This window comes from Rhagoletis pomonella, unplaced genomic scaffold, assembly GCF_013731165.1.
Source record: "Rhagoletis pomonella isolate Grant_MI unplaced genomic scaffold, Rhpom_1.0 Rhpom_scaffold_00004, whole genome shotgun sequence".
NCBI lineage: Eukaryota > Metazoa > Arthropoda > Insecta > Diptera > Tephritidae > Rhagoletis > Rhagoletis pomonella.
In genome coordinates this window covers 33,521,402-33,543,805 of record NW_023458558.1, presented here as the reverse complement: position 1 = coordinate 33,543,805, position 22,404 = coordinate 33,521,402, and the positions used below count along the sequence as shown (strand labels likewise).

Below are 22,404 nucleotides of genomic sequence, written 5' to 3'. Positions count from 1 at the left end.
TTAGTTCTAAAGAAATTTCCTATTTCATTTGGTACCCATATTTTTATTCAACATTGCACTGAATTTCTTAAATAATTTTTGGAATTAATCATATCTGAGGCATTTCATGTCACCGCGGCCACCTCTAAGCGCGACCTCTATGGATTTAGATGAAAGTTGAAGAGACTGAAGGTCTAGGTGACATGAATATACGTGCAGCATATTTTGCCGATATGACGTAGGGTTGCCTATTTACACGGGACTTAAATTTTAAGAAAACATCATACATACCTCTCTTTAAAGTGCTGTATCTTGGACACCTTTTATCTAGCCTTGATGAAAAAAATGTAGCTCTTCCACCTTATTATGGGCTTTCATTACAAATTTTTTACATTAATAAGTAACGTATGAACAAAGAAAAAAATTTAGTAAAATTTTTATTTTTTATTTTTTTTTTTATTATAGCATTTTTTTTTTCAATTTTTATTTTTACATAAAAACATTGTCTATATTGTCAACTTTAAGTATCCAAATGGGCATAATGGGCTACTTATGCATTTGGACTCTATATCGTCTAATGCTAGAGCAATATGATAAATAGACATTGCAATTTTATGAAACTGTATATTTTTGAAAGAGGAAAGGTGTGTAGAAAACAAAAACAATATGAATAAATCGTATTAATTTTACCAAAGGTCTGAAATCATGAAAATCCCTTCAAGGAAATGGCAGAATTGAACTTTGTTGCAAGTTCGCATGGGAAATCTGCTTACGACGTGATTGGAGGACATTTTAAGAGACTGCAGCTATAGCAAGTATTCAACTCCTGATGTTACAACAAATTCGTACACCGAAGCCCTCTACCAATGGGATGCCTGTAAAAAATAACTGCAACTAACTTTTCAGTGGACTTTATTTCGACTATGACTACGTGCCAATTACTTTAATCTTATTTTAAGCTAGTCTAAGAGTTTAAATAACATCAAGTTAGGGAGCTTCATTTCCTTATTTAACGAATCTTTAGCTTTAAGAGCTACGTCTGTCTGGGTCTGGTGGTGAATGATGACAAAACGAAGTACATATCTTGTGACAGTTACAAGTCTGATAAAGTCGTCTACTTTTCGTTTATTTAGGAACCAACAATAATGTCAGCCTTGAAATTCAACAGAGAACACTCTTGCAAACAAGTGCTACTTTGGACTGAGTAGGCAATTGTAAGCAAAGTCCTCACTCGACGTACAAAGATCACACTCTATAAGTCACTCATCATGCCTGTGCTGGTGTATGGCGCCGGGGCATGGACAATGAAAACATCTGATGAAGCGGCTCTTGGAGAAAGATTCTGCGAAAGATTTACTGGCCTTTACGCGTTGGCGATGGCGAATACCGCAAATGATTTAACGTTGAGCGAATCAAAATTCAGCGGCTCCGCTTCAGCTCTGAAAGTATTCAACGCGGGCTGCGATGCTGGTAACAGAGGAAGAGGAAGGCCTCCTCTACGTTGGGAAGACCAGGTGGAGAAGGATTTGACTTTACTTGACATTTCCAATTGGCGTCAGTTGGCAAAGAAGGTAAGTGATTGGCGTGCTGTGGCGAAGAAGACCGATTTGTCCACGACCATTTTCAGATGCCGCACTTTTCGGCCCTTGGAGTACTCGAGAGAAAGATTTTGCGGAAGATTTACGAGCCTTTACGCGTTGGTGACTGCGAAAACTACAGACGATGAAACGATGTGTGCGCTTTACGCCGATATGGCCATAGTGCAGCAAAGTGAAACACAGCGGTTCCGCTGCCTTGGTAATATCGCGAGCGCTCCCATGCGATGGGAAGACCAGGGCCTGGATTCTGTAACTGTGAGTTTTAAAGTGTACGCTTAAAATTGTGTGTACTCTTCATTTTACGATTCAGGTGTGAGAATGAGTTTTAACTGTCAAAATTGTGTACTGTTCTCTTCAGAAAAACTCACTGAATTTTATTCGGTGAGTTTTGCACTCGGTGTACACTACATTTTCTCACTGTTACTGAATCCAGCCCCAGGTGGAGAAGGACTTTGCTCGCTTGGCATATCATTTTAATGTCAAATGAACTCGTTTAAAATCCACTTAAGCGATTGATTCCATTGCCAAGCAAGAAAAATAAGAAGACTCGTCTAAACTTTTCAAGTTCACAAAGTCTGAAGAAAAAATAATTGGTTTTCATAAACTTTAGTTTTTTATTTTATTGAAATTATTTATAAAAGTATTAAAAGTTCTAGACAAAATATTTTAAAATCAGGAAACTTCTTAAAATCTTTACTTAAACTAAATCGCATTTACAAAAACTAACACATGTTCGAAATAAATAATGGCTAACTAAAATTGATATTAAACGGTAATATACAAAAAAAAACTTTTTTGCACCCTATTAAATTATGGAAGCATTGAAAATCAGAATAAATTTCGATTCCGCATTATAAACGATAATTTCTTTTTGATGCTTCCGACAGAGCAAAATACATCATAAACGATAACAGTTCAGTTAAGGAAAAAATAAAAATATTTAAAGAAATAAAAAAAAGGAATTCTAAATTACACATTTTATTAAAGTCTTCTTATGATTCTCTTATTGCTAATAAATCGGTTTATTTACACATTACATTCCATTTTGCTGTATTTTACGTTTTTTGTACAACCAAGTAATCGTGGTAAATCAAGTTGTTTTGTCTTTTTTCATTGTAACACGACACAAACACACAATTTATTTATGCAGTTACACTTAATTAATTACTTACTTTCTATTTATTTATTCTATAATATCACACGCTGTAGGATTTTTCAAACTCAACATTATACTTATATGTAATAGAATCTTATTAACTACTACATACATAGATGCATTTAGTCGTAATTGCTTTTTATCGTCTTTCTTAATTCTATTCCTAGCCTGGGCTTAATAAATAAATTTAATTAAGCTACTTATAAGTGCTTGCAACTATTGCATATTGCTATCTCCGTGTTAATTTTTTGCTCATCTTCATATCTCTGTAGCTAAATAGCGTAGTTAATATCAAAATAGTTATAGCTCCTAAACAATTTATTAAGTAAACTTTTGTTCATAAATAAATATACTCAAGGCAAGAAGAGGAGCTGATTGTATTCACAAGAAACAACAAATATTCCTCTTTCATTTCGAACCTTTCACTCGCTGAGTAATTAAAAAAAAAAATTGATGAATGCTCAATAAACATCACATTACAATGTGCGACAGGCAAAACCAGCCCGGACTTTGCTAACCTTTTTCTGAAAGCATACGAATCCAATAGTAAAACCCTCGATGGATTTGCAAATGTTAGCTTGTATTATTATTTTACGTTAGTTTTCATGTCCAGACCAAAGCAGTTTTCAAAAAAGTGGAAAAAATTATTAAAATAAATTTCTGAGTGAAACTAAAGTTTAAGAATATTTTAACCCATTAGCTCCCGGCTGGATGGGTCGTTTTAACCCTTAATTCAAGAAATCCGGTAAAAAGCAAATTTGGAAGGTCGTTAGAGGTTTTTTATTTAAAAAAAAAAATTATTCTTGGGAAATTTTTATGTGGGGTCCTCTCAGACAGACAAAAACTTTATGCCATCAACGTAAAAGTCTCTGTAAAATTAAAGCAAAAAGTCTATACCAAGAAGGTATAACGGCCAAACTCAATTTTAAAAAGTTGTTTACAGAAAAAATCCAAGTTTTTTTATTGATTTTTTATTTAAATTTTTTAGAAGCTTTACGTTGATGGCTTGAAGTTTTCTCCGAAGAATAATTTTCTAGAATATATCAGTCCTCTAACGAACTTCCAAATTTGTTTTTTTGCGGAGTTTCTTGAAGTAAGGGTCAAAACGACCTTTTCAAGCGGGAGCTAATGGGTTAGCAAGTTCTACGCAAATATTTTTTCCATGAAATTTTACTATATATGTCTTAAGATCTAATTTCGCTAAGACATTTATTTTAAAATATTTTTTCACTTTTTTGAAAACTACTTAGGCCGAGTAGAGTTCAAACCAGCCCGAACTGTCATAAAATTGTCGCACAGTGTTATGCACATTTGATTACAATTCCCTATTTCTTCTCCGCTTTTTGCAAAAAAGGCAATTTTAATAATCCTAAAGTTTGCTAATTAATTCGGTAGATATTCTGAGATCATCGGCTCGAATACACACTGGCTGCTGTACTGCCATTGTGATTGCGTATTACACCACCACAGTGAGCACGTCTGAGTCTTCGCTGGCAGCTGGTGGCATTGATTTACAATTGATTGATCTCTTTCCGAAATCCTTTCGCGGACTATCCAGCGATCCGACAGTGTTCTTCTTCATATCGGAATTAGGAGTTTTATGCAGCAAAATTTGTGAATTACGCTTTTGCACGTGCGCGTGATGCAGTTCAGTTTTGCTGGTCGCATTACCTCTACTCCCCGTTGCGCTCACCTCCATTTCACAGTCGAAATTCGATTCGCCACAATTGGTTGGATAAAGTGGCTGTGAACGATGCAGCGCTGAGGTGGAAGCGGCCACCAATGAAGAGACCGTAGCCAACTCTGGAGAAGGATTGAGGCTAAGTTCCATGCCATTGGTACGCCCCAGCGAGGTTGTCGAACCTTTTAGGGGATTCGTGTAGCGTCGTAGATTCTCTTCGTTCTGTAAGTTGTTCGATTTTTCCTCCTCATGACGTAGTGCGTCCATGGAAGGTGTAAGATTGATGCCCGAAGTGGAGCGCGGATGTAAGCGTTGACGCCAAATGAGTGTGATGAACACAGCGCAGCCAATAAGCACAATGAAGATGCCACATAGAATGCCGATGAGTAGGCTGTTGTGGTTGCCCTCAGCTATGAGTGCGGTTTCTACTTTAACCTCAAGTATAGAGACCAGTGGTGCGAATTTTGCATTGCGCAGCTCATTCCTACGTTGCAAGCTATTAATCTGACGCGAAGATAACAGCTCGCCGAGCAGTCCAACAGTGATGGGCAATTCGGAATCAGCTGATTTCGTTGATGACTGCAAAAGAGAAGGAAAATTAAAAATTTGTATTGCTTGTACTTCGATAAACTCTTTTACTTACCACTGTCACTTCTATGGTATCGTTAGTGCCTGTTTTCAGGTCACAAATAATAATGAGCATGGCTTCGTTGCTGTTTTGCGTCCGTTTTACCAGTTTCGAAGCCAGTAAAAAGCGAACGACAGAACAAAGTCCCTCCACTGAAGAGCCTTCGACAACTTGTTGTAGATCGAGCAGTATTGTGAGACGCGCGCAATTCTCATTCAACACCGCCTGGTTGGGCCAGCATTCGGGTTTCGCGGGTAGACGTGGAGGCGCCACGCGGCGCGATGGCTCCAGTGCACGACAATCGCCACGTACAGCGCAAGGCGGCGATAGACAGGCCTCACTCATCGTTGGCACGCATACCTCGTGTTGCTTGCACGCGCCGGATAGATTTGACGATTTCGTAGTAGCATCCACTTTAAAGCAGTTCGGTAAGCCACACCAGAGATTCGTGCAGCGCGACGTGCCATTCTCACAGATACAGGCATTACAGTACTCGTCAGTGCTGCCAGATAGCGCCAGCTCCAACCAATCGGATTGACTTTGATTCAAAGCATGATATGGCGAGAGTGTGTTGGTAGAATTAATGCAGGCGGACTTGGGATCGGAAAGCACTGCAAGAAAGAAGAAATTCCTCATTTATTATTCGTAAATTATCGCCTTAAAGAAGCAGCAAGTTGACATACAAATTTCGCAACGCAGCCCATGTCTTCCCGGCGGACAAATACACGTATAACCACCTATGCCATCAATACAGGTTGCGCCGCCCAAACACGGTTGCGGTGAACATTCATTCACGTTGATTCGGCAGTCTGGTCCAGAGAAACCTTGAGCGCATAAGCAACGAAACCAGCCGGTGCCGGATTCGCAGGTACCACCATTATGACATGGTTGTCCGCTGCACTGGTCAATCGGTTCGTCGCAGAATACGCCATGCCAGCCGGACGCGCAGCGGCAATGGGACTGTAGACTTTTCTCAATAGAACCTGGCAGGCACGTACCACCATTTTGGCACTGACCGGCGTAGCATTCATTAGCGCGCTCTGAGCAACGCTTACCTGCAATAGACGGAAACAAAATAAGTAAATTGAGGAGATTAAAATTTGCGTATGTTTTACTTATAGACATTGTGAAAATACGAGTAATAATATAATAATAATTTGGCGGTTACACTTTTTGTTAAGTGTTGACCTAACATTTTGGGAGATGTTTATCTATTTATATAGAATTTATATTACATGGTCGAAACATCTGAATTCACTGATGAGATCACCCACCTGATAGGTCCGCTGGTAAAATCGGTTGGATGAGTGCAGGTTAGGTTAGGTAAGCTGGCTAGCTTTTCGGCAAACTGAAAAACCATAATGTACCCTACCTTGTCAGCGGCTTCCAGGCTAGACAGAAAGCCTGCTCCTAGGAGACCTATTCGCAGTCTGAGAAGAGCTGGAGACTTACAACAGGATACCAACAGGAAATATCCCGTAGGAACACCCACCAGTAGCCTGGCATCCTCCCTCTTGAGGAGAGAGTTCCTTTATGTCATACGCTCCGCACATGTTCCTAGATATATTCGAACAATGCGTTATAGTCCTCGCCTTCTGCGCCGGACATGTCGAACTCCCGTTTAATTGCCTGGGGGGAAATCAGCCCCTCCTCTAACAGCATAAATTCAGACAGAGCTCTGTCTTTGGTGAGCTTGTGGATCTCTTCGATACCCACGACGCCGGTATGCCCGAGAAACCAAAGTCCGACTTACGTCAGTACCACCATGTAGCAAACCCAGAGCTGTCCTGCACTCCGCCATACTTCTGGAGGAAGGCTGTGCGATAGAAGCGCCTTTATTGCAGCCTGACTGTTGATGTAGAGTTTCAACTGTTTGTTTACTAGGTTACCGCCTCTCTTTATGGCCAATACTTCCGCATGGAAAATGCTGCATTTAGCCTGGCGGCAGTTCTTGACGTTGGTGTTGTCCTGAGTGCTCCTGTCTTGCTGATCATTGATAGCCTTTATATAATTTCAAGTCTTTTAAGAAATGTTTTCTGCTCCATTGCTGTCCACCAAACATGCACCCCATAATACAGAGCAGCCGCCTGACTATCGATGTAAAGATCCACATTTAGGCGCAATGGCGCCACGACAGCTTGCTATCGAGTGTTATTCCGAGATACTTGGTGCTTTGCTTCAGCTGGAGGGTCACCCCATCCAGCTTAAGCTGAGACCAGTTGGGAACCCAGTATTTCCTGGTGAAGAGTACCAAATCTGTCTTTTCTGTGTTAATAACACTTCGGTTGCTCAAAGATGTATATCCTGTAGTGCATCGCTCATAAGTGAGTTGAGTGTGGACAGACACTTACCGCTTACTATGACAGAAATATCATCTGCCGTAAGTTCCATTTTCTTAAGTATCCGATTGCCCACCAGCGACCAAAGTAGCGGAAATAATATGTCCACCTCGACATCAGCTAACAATCTGATGGATCTCCTTAAGGAGCTACAATTGACAGAGGTGCTGTAAGGAGCAAGAGGAAACAATAGATCCCCTGGTCGCAGTGAATTTCTCAGCCGAATATCTATCTATCTAATACGTCCCCTTGTGGCGTACCTTCGCAAACCGGTTGGGTGGTCTCATGCCTATCCCACTGCGCCGATACACTTCTGCAGCTCAATAAACTGCTTTTCCAGTTCCATATTACGGGATGAATTCCTATTGTCGTCAATCCGTCTAAAGTGGCTTGCTTACAGATATTGCGAATTCCCTGTTCTTCTGAGCCGCCGCTATGCGTCCAACAACATTGTGTATTTACCCAACTTCCTGTAAGCGTGTTGTGCCTTTGATAGCATGTGCCCTGTTATTGACCTCTCCAGGGTCTTTTGAGGAAAGGAAGCCCACTAGGGGCCTATAGTCCTTGGGGTATGCATTGCCACTTCTGCCACTTGAATGTGCCACAACTTTTTCTTTAAATGTCGACAATCAAAAGTTCTAGAGATAAGCCCATATATATCCGCATTAGTAGAAAAATTAATTTAAATTACAAATTAATTTTTTACATTGTATATACACTAAGCCCGTTCCATGATTGCAAGAATGCATTTTTATCAACATTTTTTGTTTTTAATTTGGGTTAGCCGGACATTTTGCTATGAATCTGCGTGATTGATTTCCCAGAATTCGCTGGTCCGGTTTTAATATTTTTGGTCGCTGTAGTACCATTGTGCGCCGTTTAGGGTTTAGTCCCCATTTCCCCTAGAAAATTCTCAAGCAAGTGCATTATGCTACAAAGAATTTTCGTCTAAAATCATCGACGTTGAATTTCCATTTAAGTTTGCTGTCTACCATGATTCATGGTCCATGAAGGCAATGACAGTATCCTGCTGCCTTCGAAAACCGGTAGTTTGAATTGTGGGATTTCGCCACTTTTAGTAATCGTTTTCTATGCTTGAAGCACATTTGTTTCTTCCTCAGTAGCTTTAGTTGTGAAGCTTCCAATATATGGACGTGTTAAAATCATTAAAAACTTAGGCGCGAAGTGAGTGCTGGTAATGACAGATGAATCAGTGACTTCGTCTACTCTGCAGCTCCTTCAATTAAGCTTCTTATGCAAACACTTTCATTCAAACAAACGACATGCAAGTGCTATCTATTTATTCAGAGGAACACAATTTTTATTCTCTTCCCTCCCGACTGCGTTTGTTTTTATTAGCAAATAAATAAATTACATTTAATTCAGTGTAAATGTACCATGTACGCAGCCAATTGAACAAATTCCTTAAATTATTTCTCAATGCAATCCCAGCTAAATTTTCGACACTATCACACATCGGTGTCTATTTATGTATGCATGTACATATGTATGTATGTAGATTGCTAGTTGGCCTGGCTAGGGACCTGCTCATTTGGGACCATCTCAATTGGCGTACACTTGTAGCTACAGAATACATACATATTTGCAAGCGATCTTTAAACATGCACGCATGTGCATGTGTATCAGCGCTACAAATCGGCGTACAAGAAACGAAATGCAATTTATTATTTCACTGTCACATCCTGCCACCGCCGCTACTGCTAACCGCTTACGGCTGCTGAACTTGGCAAGAAGTACGAAAGAGGCTTTTCCAACACCAAATCACTGCATTCGCACTCCTACCAACCAACGACTTGTGCGCATGCAGGCAATACAAAGTTTCAAACACGAAATGGCAATTGGAAACGCGATCTTTACGTTTCGTATTAATTCGCTTTCAGGTTTAACACAATCCAACAAGACAGCGGATTTGTAAGTGAACGTATACGTTTAGGAGTTGAGGAGAAGAGAAGCGCTCACCCGAAAAAAAAAAGAAAAAGTTTGAGTCAAAAAAGTTTGCAAAGGACAGACATACTGAATAAAAAAGACGAAGAGACAAAAAGCGATATGAGGTTAAACGGATCCGGCGGCGAATGATCCCAACATCAGATAAAAACACTTCACACACGATTAGGAAATTTTAATTAAAATATTTTGTATTCCCTTTCCTTTTTTTACATTTCGCATGTTGCGAATTTCTGCCGGGAATCAGGCATCGATAGTTGAACGCACATGTACATATATGTATGCATGTATATACAAGTTTTAGTATATAAGTATGTATATACATAAGTCTGAATTTTTCGCCATAGAAGCTGCACTTGCAAGTGGGTGCATTGAAAGGAACAGTTGGAAATTTTTTGCTAAATTTTGGGCTTCTTTCGGGAGAAGTTATAAAATAGTAACCCAATGGACGCATCTTTTGTTCGTGGTTTGGCTAGCTTGAAGCCGCTAAGTTATGGTGTTTTTCAGTTTTCCGATGGCGATTTGTAGTAAGTTTGATTTGAATGCAAATATTTTTACCATGAAAGGGTCGTTCTGGGGGTTTTCGGATACAAGAAATCTAACAGCCCTATTCCCACGCCACATAATTATGGATGGATTTAAATGAAAACTTGTTTCTTAGAGAACTTGAGGACGCTGAAGTCAAAAATGCAATGTTTTCTTTTTTTTTTTTGATACCTTTCATACTTTCTCTCTAAATGCAGTTTAAAGTTCGAAATTTGGATTCTTGTTGCATTGACATAGGTAGATATGTATGTAGTACATATAGTTCATTCCATTTTCAAAAGTGAGGTGTCAGTTTGCAGGAATTAGTCTGTAGATGTGCAGTAAAGTTTTATTTTTTTTTTTGAAAAGGGTTGCCACCTGTTAAAAAATTGAATTTAAATTATTTATTAAGTTAAATGAATTAGATATTACAATATGAATATCAATCGGTTTGGTTTTGAAAATGCTAAACTACACGCATAAGGGTTGCCACATCTTTAAACAATTAAATTCAATTTAATTAATGAATTTGGGTAACTGAAATATGTATAATAACATGAGTGTCTGACCAAAGAACATATTTAAAATATTTAGCAAAAAATAAGTTAAGCAAACTAAAGTAAATTTAAGGGTCCAGTAATATTAGAGGAGCAAGAAAATATATCACTCATTGGCAATGTATGTATCTACATACTGTAATAAAATAACAAACATGATGCCGTAACCCATTCGTTTGATATAAATAGTTTAATATTTCATATATAAAAATTTTGCATAATTTAATTAAATTCGATTTGCAAACAGGCGACCCTCTTCAAAATATTTGTAAGCTATGATCTTAAACCTCTTTCGTCTAACTCTCATATATATGGTGATACATAGTATTTCAGTCATCTAATTCCCTAAATTAAAATGGAATTTAACTTATTAAACAAATTGAATTTAATTAGTCTACTAATTAATTAACTGTTTTTTTAAAAAATTAGACCTTAATTACACATTTAAAGGAGAAGGCATTTAATGTGCGTTCTCATTTTTGATAATCGAGCGAATGGTGCAGATCTGATGGCATTAACAAAAAATGATTTGATGCAACTGCCAAAAGCGCATAATTTCGCAAAGTGCAAATAAGTGGCATATTTTTATTTTATTTTTCAACAGATTTTGATTTATGTAGAAAACATGATTTGACATGATTTTTAGATTTACTCCTTTAAATTTTAGTAATATTTTTAATTTCAGCAACATAAACTTGCATTTAAAATATAGCGAGTCTAAGCTACAGAATTCAAGTTTGTTAATTTAATTTTTTTGCAGTTATCTTAAGCAATTTTAAACGGAAAAATTAAAAATTGAACTTAATATCTCATAAGTTGTATTATTGAAAATTTTTTCCGTGTAAAGCCTAAAACTGATGTGGCTCTGACTAAAATGCCAAAAATGGCCGCTGGGTGCGTTTTGATGCAAAAAAACATGAAGAAACATTTTTTAGCAACTTGGTTGAGAAACATCGTTTGCACTTTTCCTTCCTCTTCCTTGCATGTTTTTGCATCATAGCGCGCCCTAGCGGCTGCTTTTTGTAAAAAATAAAGTGCAAATTTAGATTTCTCGAACTCCAAACTTCTGGAAAAGCCAGGGAACGGATTTTATAGAAATTGGCATTTTTCTGCTAAATAGATAGATTATATTCGATTAAGAATGTCCACAATATAGCTTTCTCTGATTCCATATATACTCATTTGATGTTGCCTTTTCAACCTTTAATTGTAAAAGGCAAGGAAAAATGCCTTATTCCTGATAATGTGAACGTTCCATATTTACATAAATTGGGCGCTACTTGTAGCAACGCACTTACCGAAAACGCAGCCTTATGCTGGACAAATGCGAGTTTGGGACAGTCTAAGGAGCTCTTAAACTAAACAGGACTCGATAACAGTGGGAGTCTAAACTGCTGCCCGATTGGAATCCATGCGGAAAGATTTAACATCCCTTCAATCCCTTGCTGCAACAGCCGCATGGATGATGATGAGGTCGAATTATCTTAACACCTTATACCCAAGTGCCCAGCTAATAAGAACTAACTGTTTAAACTTATTTGGACTCACTTCTTACTGACTTATTCTGATAATTTTCGGGGATATACGTATGTATGTATATCAGCCGCTTGAAGGACTTTGCTGTGGGAACGCAACGATTTTCTACCTAAATTCATCTTTACCATAGTTTTGGTATTCTATTTTCAGTGTGCTACTAATTGTGGAGACAACCATGCCACCTAACCGAATCTCACAAGTACAATTTCATCAAAATGGTCTTATAAGCCACTTAGGAGGAAATTTAAAAACAAACGCATCTACATTAAAATTTTGTACAAATTTGATTTTATTGCAGATACTTTCCTCTTCATTTTAGCATTTTTTTTTGCCTGAATTCGGCGAAATTTTAATTTTTTAAACACTCCATCACCACTATGAATTCCATGACTTGGCTCTACAGGTAAGAAATATTTTAATTCAGACAAATCACCACAATTTTTAATCAATTAAGCGTAAACGCTTCGGTTTTCGCATAAACTTGAGAACTAATTTGCATAATCAATTAAGAGTATGCTCGCAATATTCGATTATACTTAATCATTGATACGATTATAATTAGTTAATGATATTATGCCATTTTCGCTTATAGAAGCGAAAATTAATTGCCACCTTTCATTTTCGATTAATCAAATATTTTGGTGTTACTGATTTGGCTACTTGCGTTCGCTTATTAAAATGATCACAAAAGGAAAACTATAAACATAATTTTTGTTTTTTATTATCGTAGTCGGTTAAGAGATTTAAAGGAAGGTGACAATTAATAGATGGTAAGAAATGCTAGTAAATGGTTTCAATCGAGTAAGCAACTTTAAAGTGCGCAAATAAGCATTATATTTATGTACTAGAGATCGCTAGCTTTGCTTATTATTTTTTATAAAAATATTCACCGATTTTTTAGACAAAGAGTCTATGACAAATATAAATTTCCATGCCAGTTATGTAATTCTTTTTAATTTTAATAAGCTTTAAACTTGTTTTGAAAATATTTGAGAGGAATCAAAGATTTTATGAGTGGTAGTTTCACCATAAGGATTTGTAAAGGAATTTTTAATTAAAATTACATGATTTTCAAGAGAAAAAAATCAATTTTAATCTATTTCTAAAGATTCGAGTATATGTATAGTCGACAGGTTGCCCATATTTACATAAACGTATATATCGTTACCCTAATATAGAAAAGGCTTAACTCATTAATAACAAATATCGTTGGCTTTTTCACTTAGGACCTGATAGAAGTTAACAACAACTACTAGTTACGTCAATATATTAAATTCATTGTTTATTACCATTCTTTTCAAAGTTTTACAAGAACTAAAAAAAAGAGACGTTATATAAGGCCCTTTTGTATTAAAGTAACAAATTATGATGGAAAACTGGTTACGATTGTATTTGTTCAGAGTTTTTTTTTTAATCTGAAAGTACATTGGTTACAATCACACCACTGTATGTACATTTAAAAGGAAGCCAAATAACTTTTCTGGAAATCTTTCCTTATACTTATTGTCAATAGCTTCTCTTATTTGTGCAGAGGGAAATAACTGTACTTGATTGAGCCAACCTGGTGTAGGTTTTTACGCACCGCATTAAAGTAAGAAGTAACCATAGCGTTTCCTGTTCTTCGTTAAAAGCTGAAGGCAGCCATACACCAGCTGCTCTGCTGTCAGAGTGAATGTATATGTATTTGTTAGTTGCTTCGGTTCTTCGTTATCCTAGTTTCTTCTGATAGGGGAAAAATACCTTGACATTGTTTGTGAAGTTGAATTTCTTATTCTATGACCCTGAGAGTATAAAGGTGTATGAGCCTCTTGTCTTCCCCATTATCCCCGGGGATGAGCCTTGCTGTAAATAGGAGAGTCTCTTATTTGTTTTTAATGTGTACAGGAGGTGGGTAAAAAAGCGCCTCGAGAGTCGCCGTTGGTGTTGTTCTCATCGCGTTAGTTCTGCCTTCTTCCACGCAGTATGAGCTAGAATGGACATAATTCATCTTCATTGTCAGTTTAGTTTTGATGCCCATTAGGATTTCGGCAGGCCCAGTTAGAAGGGAAGGCCTGTCCTTTTGAATAGCGCTATCTAAGTGCGGATTCCATGAGTGAGAAAAATCTTTCTTTTATATTTGAAGGAATCGTTCCAGAAACTTGTCCCTCTACTTTTCCAAGAGAAAATGACTATATTGATTTTAATGGGATTTACGATTAACCCGTTTTTCCTACACAAATGGCGACTATGTTCAGAATATTCTATAGAGGCTGCAGAAAGCGTTTTGTAAACTGCCTTTGATTAGGATGACAATATCATCCGCATAGCCCTGAAAATCGAAGCCCTTTTTACTTAGAGGACAGAGTAGTTCGCCCACTACGATGGATCCCGTTTTAGCGGAGATGCTTTTTTAGCTTTAAGGTATGATTGGGTTCGCCCCTTTGCGCCGGACGCAATTGTCTATTACCATCCTACCGCACCTCAAATTTCTCCACCGAAGTTTTTCCTCTAAGCGGTGTCCCCTCGGCAGGCAATATCAGACGTCCAAGTGTATTTTTGCCTTGAAAAAGCTTTTCACAAAACACCATCTCTTTTTCGGATGGATGAAGACTTTAGTATATCAGTTTCAGAAAAAGTACCATTAGCAGCGTTAGATGAGCTTCCAGGAATGAAGAAGGTTTCAAAGTCCTTTGCACAAAAGAAGTACAAACAGTCCCACAATATTTTTTTTTGGATTTGGTATCCAACTAAACTTATCTCGAGTTCAGAAAGTACAGCCGGATTTTGTAATTTTAGAACTCCACACCAATTTTTTCATGACTTTAGTCATGCTTTAATGTTCTCTTCATAAAAAAAAGCATTTTATATCAGCGTGAGGCTAGAAAAATTTGATGAGGAGTTTATATAGTCGAAGAACCGAATTAGTCTATTTATCAGAAATTGGCACTGCCTTACATAATATTATGGCGTATGCTTCGTTTGTATTTGGATGTATAGTGGATATACATTTTTTACAAGAGAGGAACTCCAGACGCTAACCTTCTTGTAGGGGGAATGTCACAAAGTAACATAAGCTTCAAAATACCTTTCGGGAACTTTAGCAACGTTAAAGTTTTCAGGAATTCAAAAACTTCAAACAGGGATCCCTTTAGGATTCCTTCTCAAGAAAGAGCTAGAAAATATCTTCCGAAAAAAACGCAGTGATAACGAGTCTCGACATTCTTGGCGGTCTTAACTTGCCAAACATCATCTTCACCTTCGTGACCCCATTGTGGACAAGGAAATTGTTAAATGTAATAGAGAATGGAAGAATTTATTCAAGATATGCCGATTTTTAAGTACTTATATTGGCGTGCTAATAAAAGCTGCTTACACACCACCCCTTTACCCCTTCTGAAATGAAGTAAATGGTTTTTTTTTTGAAAACTTAAGAATATCAACTACTAAGTCGGGAATGTTCCATATTATGGTCCTATTTCCGACTTCCGGTTTCGACCGGAAATAGGTTAAGCTGACCGGAAGTCAATTTTTTTAATTCGGATGTACACGTTTTTCCATAGATTCGGATTCTGCGCATAAAGTTAGGCAACTTTTGTTGAAAATTTTTTCTTGGAAGCGCATCTTTCAACCTTTAAATGACTTTTGCACTTAAACCCGCCCTGGACTTCTAAAATTGATGTAAATATTTTTATTGGAAAACGAAAAAATATGAATTCCAAGTTGGGGACGCTTTATGTTTTGGTTGCATTATCCACTTCGGCTTTTGTGCGGAAGTGGTGTTAACTGACCGGAAGTCCATTTATTTTTAATGGTACATACTTGTTTTTAACACAGATTTGGCTTCTGGGGGGGAAAATACATATCTTTAGTCGGCAACTTTTTTCTTAAACGGACTTCCGCTTAAAAGAATGTACCCGACGTTTGCTGTTAAGGCCGTAGGGGACGCGTCGGTGATTTCGAGGATGCAAAATGACAACCTTTCTCAGTTGATGTTTCAAAACTATACCATGGATGCAAAAACGCTGTTGGACAGTGGTATTAATTAATGAACTTATCAGTATTACAATCACTGTCATTCACAGCAGATACTCGTGTTACTTGCTGATAATCCGACAGAACGCTTTCTTTTTATTGTATTACAATTTTCCGCGCTCAAAACTTTTAACATGCGTTACACTTGTTAAAGTCATTCTAGAAGCATACCTACATACATATGTAGGAATATTCAAACCTAAAAGAAAAAAAAAATGTATTTTCATAATACCAACTCATTATAGCCAACACAGTCCCAATTGCTCGTATCGCTTTTTTGTTTTGCAAAAGCTGTTACATTTTTCCACTTTGTTAATGTTTTTACTTCTTCTTCGTTCCATTTTGTTAACTATCCGCTTGCTTACCTGTCCAACCCGAAATGCATTCACATGTAAAATCCCCATCACCATCCAAGCAAATTCCACCATTTCGACAAGGATTTGGCGAGCACTCATTTAAATCTGCAAGCAGAATGAAAAGAGCAGATAGAAAAAAACGTAAGTCGATCAGGAACGGAAAAGCAAATAAAAAATAACAAGCAAAGCAAGGACATTGTATTGAACCGAGTTCGAAATTAAGAAGTGAAAAACAAAACAAAACTTAAATAAGCGGTGCTGAAGAAGACTTGTTGAAAAAAAGTTAGCGCTTGTGAGTTAATTGGGTTTCGGGCAACACTGCGGCGGCTGCACTGTTTGGTGCCTACGTTTTGTCGGCATGCAACATCTTCTTAGTTTTGCTGTAGAGACTCGTGTGTTGTGGAATTTTAGACCGTTGTTATTCTGCTCCACGTTGATCGGCTGGCTTATGCAGATAAAATCGCTGCAAATGTATTCGTATGTAGGTCTATCTGTCAGTTAGTTAGACCTTTCAACATTCAGTAATCAACTTTTTTTGTTGCCACCTGCGCCGCCTTCCTATTCGTTCCGATGTGTCTTAGGTACTAGCTCATTTTGTTGGTTTCGTTAAGGCGGGTAAATGAATTTAAAAAATTTTAATTAACATTTTTTCAACTTCTACAAAAGTATATGTATTTGTCTTTGCTTACTTATTTGCGCATAAATAGCATGTGGGGCAAAATTCGTCAAGTGTACCAGGAAAAACATTTTATGCCAGCATTTTGTTCAAACTCCACCACATTGCTGCTACGATTACTAGTAACCCATGTGTAAAATAATTTTTATCTTCCACGGTTATTTGTCAAGTTATACAAGTTTAAACATGCAAATTTCAGCCCTTATTCTTAGAGTGACAAGTTTTCTTAAAATTCTTATCTCGTGTCACACTTATGTTGGAGAATCAAAAACTGTTGACCTATTAGAACTCTTTCCGCACTTTTTGGCGGAAACTATAATTTTTCACTAACATCTTTTTTGCAAAAAATTTTAATAAACAATTTTATTTTTTTTTTTTAACCAATATACCACTTTTGTTGTTTTTTACAAATGGATTATTTTGATAGCTGGTTTTCTTGCTTGTTTTCTAAGATTTCAACGGGCCTGCCTTGTATTTTTGTCGGCAATAACACACGTTTACAGAAATGGAAAAAAAATGTCCGACCAGCGATATTTTTATATGCATTCAAATGTAAAATTTTTCACTGAATTGGAATACGAAATTAAAATGTAAGAGAATAGAACAGTTTTTTAGATATTGTCGAATTTCGAGTTTTTGAGATCTGAAAAAAGTGCACTCACTTTATTACAATTTTCTTTGGAAGCTGTTGGCCAACCGCAACATTTTTGTATAAGTTTTTATGAAAAATTCTCCGTTGAATCCGAATACGAAATAAGAATACAAAAAAGTAGAAAAGTTGTTGAGATATTGCCAAATTTCGGGTTTTAGGGATCTGAAAAAAGGTGCACTCACTTATTGCAATTTTCTTTGGATGTAGATAGGAAACTTAGGAGATATACATTGTGAGGCATCGTTACATCGAAAAAAGCTTACTGTTTGCACCATGGTGTGCTTTACGGTTCCGAAAATCGATGGACCTTACTTCTTTAACGTTACCATCAATGGCGGCCGATGTAGAGCCATGATTGAGCCTAAAATGGAGGTATGGTTTTCCAAAAGAATGACGCAACATATCTTATTGTACTTTAAGCAATCTACTTAAATATAGGAGAAAAGATTTGGAGAACGCTTCGTGTGATTCAATGTCACTAGATTTTTTCTTTTGACTTACATCAAGTCATTGGTTTATGAGAACGAAAAATGATACTGAAGATGGCACAACGCCGAAACTGGTTTGTATCCAGACCAAATTTGACAAGCGATATCGGAAAATCGTTCCACAATACATCAAATCTGAAACTGGATGTTTTGGAAGACAGCATTTATGTTGACAATTGTCGGGATATGACTTCCTTTCCTTGAAAAAGTCTAAAGTTTGAGAAATGAATTGGAATTATAAAATCTATTATATTTTAAGACGTCCACCAAAATATTTCGGAAAAATATTAAGATTTAAGTGAGCTGGACCGATTTGAAAATACCTCCGAAAATGGAGTTTTTTATGAATAAAAATAGTTCCTTAAAGATGTTTTTTGAAAAAATCCCCTCAAATGACAAAACGGTTTAAATTTAAATAATTTATATAAAAATATTTAAAAAAAATTAAAAAAAATGTTGAACATAGTCGTAATAATGAGATTTTTGATGCTGTTTTTTAACTGTTTTCAAAGATTGCTATAAGAAAAACTTGATAACTGAACCTAAACTCTTCCTATTTAGACTTGTGAGGTATCATTGGAGAGGTATTTTCTCCCCCATTTCATTTCTTTGCTAATAAGCTCATTCAAAGGATGAAAGAGAACGAACATCATTCAAAGTTGAATTAAGATGTGCTGGTATTTGCAAAAATTGGGACACGAATGACTTTTTTTTTGCACATAAATAAAAATAGTGGGAAAGTACCTTTCTACCGAGATTTTTTTTTTTGGCGCTGTAAACGTCTAAGAAATTTTGGCCGAGTTATTTAAGTTTTTCGTAAAGCAATCTTTGAAAAATAAAAAAACAGCATCAAACATCTCATTATTACGATTCCGCTGAAAATATTTTTATACAGATTTTTTAAACCTAATCTGTATTGTCATCTGCGGGGACTTTTTCAAAAAGTTCTTTAAGAAACTGTTTTTATTCATAAAAAACTCCATTTTTGGAGGTATTTTCAAATCAATCCAGCTCGCTTAAATCTTAGTATTTTTCAGAACTATTTTGGTGGACGTCTTAAAATACAATACATTTTGTAATCCAGGTGGAAAAAGCGCAACTTTTTTGGTGATGCAGTCTACTCTTTATAACAAAATTCTACTCGTATTTCAAAAGTCTTGTTGCTATTTCAGCTCAAGACTACTTCTGAAGCTCTAAGTGATTTCCAGGCATTTGCATTCCATCCTTTGATTGAACAGTAGAGTCCTTGAAGTCAATGAATTTTCGAACAAAATATTTTCTTCCGAATTCAAGAAAATCGAAAAATATGTAAAAAGTCGAGCTCGAGTCCACAAAAAAAATTTTAATTGCCTTGCGAAAATTCTTTAGTCTCGCACTTTTTTCTGGTATGGCATAGTGAACAGAAAACTTTTGAAGAGCGGCATCATTAAAACACTTATATTTTTAATATTTCTATTTAGTGTGGTTGTTGTTGTCAATTTTATACATCCATTTGCTGTCTCGTTTAAATTGCGGCAAATCAGCTGCACTTGATAGTAGTTGGTTGAATAAGGAAAATGAATTAGCAACAAGAGTTTACGGGATGTACATAGCTCAGTGGTTAACGCTTCTGACTTTGAACATCGATTACGCAGGTTCGATCCCTGCTGAAGTGTAGAAAAACGAGGTCTGATGAGGAGATGTGGTGATCTCCGAAATAGCTGCTATAACTTCTACCGCTTAGGCTTTGTTGCTTTTTCAATTTTTCCTAATAAACAATCGTGGTACAAAGCTCATTAAAACACTTCTTTTAGCATCATGCATTTTTTCAAGATCGAATTTTTTTCCTGCTAGTTTGTTTATTCGTACTTTTAAAGTAACTTTTAGTATATTTTCATTGTTATAGATATTTTGATGCTCTACACACATACACATATCAAAAGTTCTGATGAAATTACTTTTGATCGACTACGTATATAGATATCGTCGTTTAAGGTTCAAAACTGCGTATCAACAAAATGCAAAACCGCTTATCAAGATAATGAAAAACCGCGTATGTGAGGTTGCATAAATTATTTTCTAGAGAGTAAAAACAATCATATTTCAAAATAGTTGTCTTTTTTATAAAGCAATCGCATTTCTGGCTAGTATATTTCAGGACGAATGGATAAGGATTGAGCCAAGAGCTTGTGTGAGCAATCCAATTTTTGGCAGCCAATGTCAGTTACGCGGTTTTGCAGAATGATGATACGCGGTTTTGTACTTTAAACGACGATATTTATGTATATATGTACTATGTAGATATATTTAAATGGTGGGAAAATATTTTGGGTTTTTGTCTCTTTGCTCATATGGATTTTTTTAAGATTGAGTGATGATTCATTTTATTGCTGTTCAAGCTTATGAAACTATTAATGATGCTTTATATTAGAAAAAAAATAAATACAAATTTTGCATAGAGGAAAATTATACGAATAACAACGAATGCTGTGCGCAAGTTTGTTGCTTAAGTCTTTCGTACGCTACCTGTGCGGTGATTATAAATGATTCGATTCTTCTACCCGCTGTTCTAGTTGTTTGTGTTTTTGTTTTTTTACTTACTATGCTCACAGAAGGTGCCGGTATAACCGACATGGCATTTGCAGAAAGTGCCCACATCGCCCATCTCACATGTGCCATGCCCACTGCATGGTGGCGTATTCATGGTGGTATTGACAAAACAGCCCTCTGTAATTTTGTTTGGAAATAATAAGATTAGTTAAAATTAGTGTGGGATTTTTAAAACATAATCAAATACATGTCAAGTACAAATCGCTCGTATATAAATAAAGATAAGCTTACTTACCATTGCATAGTGGCTGTGAGCACAGTGGCCGTATTTGCTCGCAGTGTTTTCCCGCCCGATCTGGCGGACAGTGACAATAATAACTGCCAGGTGTATTCAAACAACGACCCTGCAAACAGGGTGAGGGAGTGCAATGATCTTTGGCCTCCTATAAGTAATAACGATAATAATTTAGTTCGAACAGTGTGGTTATGGGAGCTTGTAGTTTTGATCGTTACAAATTAACTAAATTTTAATATTGACATAAGCACCATAATATTGGCAAATTGGGATGACTTGCTCTTAAGATGATGACGGTAGTAAATTTAGGAACATGTTTATATATATTAGTATGTATTGGTTTAAAACATAATTACTACAATCCCTTATGCAACTCATTACCAATATTTACGGGTTTGAGAGCATGTAGATTGCTCTGACAATTGCTCAAAATGCGGAGTATAAAACTTCTTACGGACGTTTTAAAGAGTGTGCCACACAGTGTAAACACCTTCCGAAAACCTGCTCCGTTTTTTGTAAAAAATGTTACATTCAGTAGTTTTGCTTAAGAATGAAGAAATAGTTGTAACCAGAGAAAACCATGTATGAAAGATGGTCAAATTTATTATCACCAGCCATAGAAAAACTAATGTAAAAACCAAATATACTAAGATCGGATAGTGGTAGGTCCATATCTACCACTAATAAAGTGGGCGTAGAAGTTTGCCAATCTATAGATTTTTTCCTTCTCTTTTCTTCATGCCAAGTTAAAATGATCACAGAAAATTTCTGCAAAATCGGCTTACGATTATCACATTTTATCGCTGCGAAGCGTTTAGTACTAAAAGACTGCCTATACTTCGCTGCATCTGAATTTGGCATCCCCGCGAAACCGATCCAGCTGTGTAAAACGACGTTGAGCAATACCACCAGCTCCGTCAGAATTGGAAAAGACCTCTCCGAGCCGTTCGCTACCAAACGGGGTTTCATGTGACTTCTTTAATCTGATGTTGGAGAAGATAATAAGAGCTGCAGAACTGAACCCATTGGGAACAATTTTTTTTAAGAGTGTGCAATTTCTGGCGTACGCCGATGACATTGATATCATCGGTAAGAAGAACCGCGAAGTTTGGCGGTCAACGAGGTCAAGACGAAGGATTTCCTGTCATTAAACAAACAATCAGCGCATTCACTCCTTGACATCTACGTCACTGTTGGCAGTTATAACTTCGAGAATTTCGTTTACTTAAGAACAACCATTAACACCGATAATAATGTCAGCATGGAAATCCAACGCGCTGCTGGCTTGACCATGTCGTTCGAATGGACTCCGACACGCTATCTCTGAACCTAATCTAATCAACCACTAATCGGGATATTTCGAGACAATTCGAAACGTAGACTTCTGTAGCTCTCAAATCACTCTGCGCCGGCTGCACAGTGGTCAGATTGAG

At 36.8% G+C, this 22,404-nt stretch overlaps 1 protein-coding gene across 3 annotated transcripts in view; it reads right to left on the bottom strand.

The window, feature by feature from the left end:
* Positions 1-2,234: 2,234 nt before the first annotated feature.
* Positions 2,235-22,404, bottom strand: part of LOC118737496 (protein serrate) — a 158,898-nt gene continuing 138,728 nt past the window's right edge. For 2 of the 3 annotated variants that reach the window (XM_036468043.1, XM_036468044.1), the window contains exons 12-17: positions 20,972-21,119; positions 20,728-20,853; positions 16,341-16,436; positions 5,726-6,097; positions 5,058-5,653; positions 2,235-4,993 (exon numbers count right to left, since the gene is read on the bottom strand). In XM_036468043.1, the coding sequence (XP_036323936.1) occupies positions 4,190-4,993; positions 5,058-5,653; positions 5,726-6,097; positions 16,341-16,436; positions 20,728-20,853; positions 20,972-21,119 (2,142 nt within the window). In that variant the 3' untranslated portion in view covers positions 2,235-4,189. The remainder of the gene's footprint in view (positions 4,994-5,057; positions 5,654-5,725; positions 6,098-16,340; positions 16,437-20,727; positions 20,854-20,971; positions 21,120-22,404) is intronic. The other variant, XM_036468045.1, reaches the window with a different exon arrangement.